The sequence below is a fragment of the Austrofundulus limnaeus genome, unplaced genomic scaffold (assembly GCF_001266775.1).
Source record: "Austrofundulus limnaeus strain Quisiro unplaced genomic scaffold, Austrofundulus_limnaeus-1.0 Scaffold4, whole genome shotgun sequence".
Classification (NCBI taxonomy): Eukaryota; Metazoa; Chordata; class Actinopteri; order Cyprinodontiformes; family Rivulidae; genus Austrofundulus; species Austrofundulus limnaeus.
This window is the reverse complement of record NW_013952406.1, coordinates 1,908,182-1,911,508: the sequence shown is the minus strand read 5'-3', so window position 1 is coordinate 1,911,508 and position 3,327 is coordinate 1,908,182. Positions and strand designations below refer to the sequence as shown.

The window sequence follows — 3,327 nt, the reverse complement described above, 5'->3', positions numbered from 1 at the left end:
TTATTATATTTATTATAATAATATTTATTATTTATTTTGTAACAATAGTGAATCTGCCAAAGTGCAAACTTCATACAAACCAAACTGACCCCATGGACCCCCGAAACACCAGAAGCTTTTAATCTCCTTTACAGCAGTGGTTGTTTTAATGTTTTCAGAGGCCGAGGCGTTCGCTCTGAGCTTATTGACAAACGTACAAAAAGTTTTTTTTTCCTTTTTTGGTGAAAGACGATGATTTGCCACATTTAAAAATGCATGAAGGTTTGCAGATGAATAAATAGCTTTACATTTGCAGAAACAAAACTATTAGCTTTAAATAAAGCGTCTTACATTGCATTTAGCATTCAGAGATTTTTTTTGCACGTATTTACAAACAGGTGTGCGTATAAGTGCTCTGTTTTTTTCTTCTTTTCGATACGTTAAAAACGGTGGATGTGCTGCCGTTGTACGGAGCCGTGTCCGCGGCTCCTTCAGGGTTGTAAAAAGAGCCGAACGATTAAAAACCTGCGGGCGCAGGAGGAGCGTTCAGGTGTGCAGCTCCCGCTCAGCGTGAATGTAAACACGTATTCTGGTCCTTCGTTTTAAAAAGCTCACACTCATACACTCACCCCTGAACACACACACGCACGCACGCACGCACACACACACACACACACACACACACACACAGAGTAAACCTTCGACAAGCTTTGGAGGTGAAGACAGATAAAGTGGAATGTTTGTTGGACATTTAAAACACTAAGTTACGGTCACTGCTGCTTCTTCAATGTGTTTTGTTTTGTTTGTTTGTTTGTTTGTTTTAATGATCCCAAAACCTTTAAACCGAACTTCTGTTTTTGTCTTTTTGTACCTGAAAACTTGTTGGGAGGAATAAAGAGAGTTTAGGAACAAAGAATCGGTCCTTCAGTCCACTGGAGGATTTCTTTTGCAGGTGTAGATTAAAACTGATCACAGTTCGTATAAAGATGCACCTCAGAGGAACTGAACCATCATCATYTGTCACATGATACCGCTCTGTGCTCTGGTCCAGGTAGCTGCTCTTCTTAGCGGCAGGCAGGCAGGCATCAGAAACATGTCTCTTAACAAATTGGTCCACCATTGATATGTTCTTCATCAGACTGAGACGTGAGGAGAAGAAGACACCAGAGCCTGGAGGAAGACCCTGGTGCCTCCCGCCAGGAGTGCTGCTCTCCAGCTTCAGGTGCCGCCTGGACCCAGTCCTCAGCTGCAGGCTGGCAGCAGCTGAGTGTGGGGGATGATTCGGCTGGTATGGTGTGAGGAGCCCCCCCACCAACTACGACAAACAAGGACCCCAAAGGAGCACAAACGGAAGGAGCAGGTGTGGAGGAAATGATCGTCTGAAGAGGTTTGGARAGAGTTGAGGACAGAAATGGAAGACTTTTTTTTAATCCCCTCTTCTTCAACGTGGAAACGACACAGTGCGAGGAGGAAGACGAGAGTGGACAGGAGACAGACAGAAAGACGGATGGACGTCTTATCCTCCTCCAGATCTGAAACAGAAGGACGAACGGAGGATTAACAGAAGAGCTGCAGCTGAAGACGGCTGCTTTGGTCCAACCCTGAATATAACTTCACGGACGATCTCATYACTGCAGCTGCTACCACACTAAAGTTTAGATCGATATCTTTAAAACGGACAGAATTATCTACATATTTCTGTTTCTGCGAGCAAAAACTCATCTGATCTGAGSTTTATTAATGGTGCTGTTAGCTCATACCTTCCTCTTCGAATGTTCCTGCACCCAATGAGCGCGGGGAAAAAAGGAGACAAAAAAAGTGGAAACATGTTAAACCCACAACAAAACAGAAAGACGATTTAATTAAAGCTATAAATATTATCAGAACAATAACATTGCATCAAATGCAACAAACAAACAAGCATGGCCAAAACAGCTGTGCAGGAAAAAGATAAAACATTTTAGTTAGAATAAGTGAAGCAGTTCTGCACTGAGCAACACWGGTAAATCGTCAGTGCAGTGTATTTATTTCATGTGTTCCTCCTTTATCACATGCAGCAGCAGCAGCAGGGTTTGCATGTGATTTACAGTGGTTGTGGCTCTGACCTGCTCAGCCCCACAAAAACTGCAGAAACTCTTATTAAATCCAAACTACTAAAATAAAACTACAGCTCATCATGCACACATGCACAGACACTTACCTCTGGCCCTAAAAGGACTGGCTGCAGGCAACAAATCATCAAATAGAGATTTTTTTTAATATGCAATGCATATTTTTTTCCAACCGGTAGTTGCAGTCCTTTTAGGTCAGACCTTTAGTGAACAATAGCRAGCATGCATCTCAGTGATGGTATTACAGGGGTTAGGATGATGCTTAAAGAGATAAAAGGATATTAACGTGGAAGAGAGTTTATGGTGGTTCACTAAAAAGATATGTACTGTGGAAAAGTTCTAATTCAGAAATGCAGGGGCGGAGCCAGAGGTGAGGCCGGGGTGGCAAGTGCCACTCCTGGCACCTGATTGGCCACCCTAGATGCCACCCTGAAATGACTGACAAGTGGGTGGGGATCTTAGGTTTTAATTAGATTTTGTCAAAGATTGTTCTCTGATACTACTATAACTTTTCAGTTGTGTGTTACAAATTGGATAAATTATCGTCCTTTGTAAAATTRGCATCAACATTAGTGGTTAGMTTAATTTGAGATTAGCATTGGCAATTGGCATGTGATATTTCTTAGCTATTYCATAACAAATTTTTGTCTCAATAAGGCTTAAAACAGCTGAATTATAGCTAGCTTTTAAATTTGTGGTGGCCATCTTGGATTTTCTATTAGCATTTAGAATRGGGCAAAGATTGTTTTCTGCTGCTTCTACACTAATCTTTAGCTTTGATTGTCTGAAAATGACTGAATWATAAGTTGTGAYGAGCATTCAGCGTGTGTTTTTATCAGTCTTGGCTCTGATCACAAACTTTTAGCTCAATTTTTTATTAAAACAGCTGAATTAGAGCCTTTTGGAACTAGCTGTGGTGTCCATCTTGAGTGTTTTTCTTTATTCGTATGTGCCCCCACTAARAACCACCCCAGCCACCCCTGCAAAAAARAAAGTCTAGCTCCTCCCCTGCAGCATTAACTCCTTTAAAACGTTTACACAGCACTGTATATCAGGATAAAAAAAAGTAGGGGGAACGTCTGGATGTGGCASCAGTCATGTAAATCAGGTCAGTTCTAGCAGACTTGAGAGAAGTGCTGCAGTGCAGCGGATCCTGGCAGAGAAATAATTCGGACCTGCCTTGTCAGAACTACAACAAGCTGAGCTAAGAGGGAGGGGTAAGTGGGGGGGGGGGGGG

The 3,327-nt window shown here is 42.2% G+C and overlaps 1 protein-coding gene across 2 annotated transcripts in view; it reads right to left on the bottom strand.

Annotated features, from left to right (window-relative positions):
* Nucleotides 1-122: 122 nt before the first annotated feature.
* LOC106527873 (disintegrin and metalloproteinase domain-containing protein 11) overlaps nt 123-3,327 on the bottom strand; it is a gene marked incomplete in the record, with an annotated part of 29,269 nt that continues 26,064 nt past the window's right edge. The window contains 2 exon segments of one of the 2 annotated variants that reach the window (XM_014022888.1): nt 123-1,511; nt 1,740-1,757. In XM_014022888.1, the coding sequence (XP_013878342.1) occupies nt 1,222-1,511; nt 1,740-1,757 (308 nt within the window). 2 annotated transcript variants of the gene reach the window in all.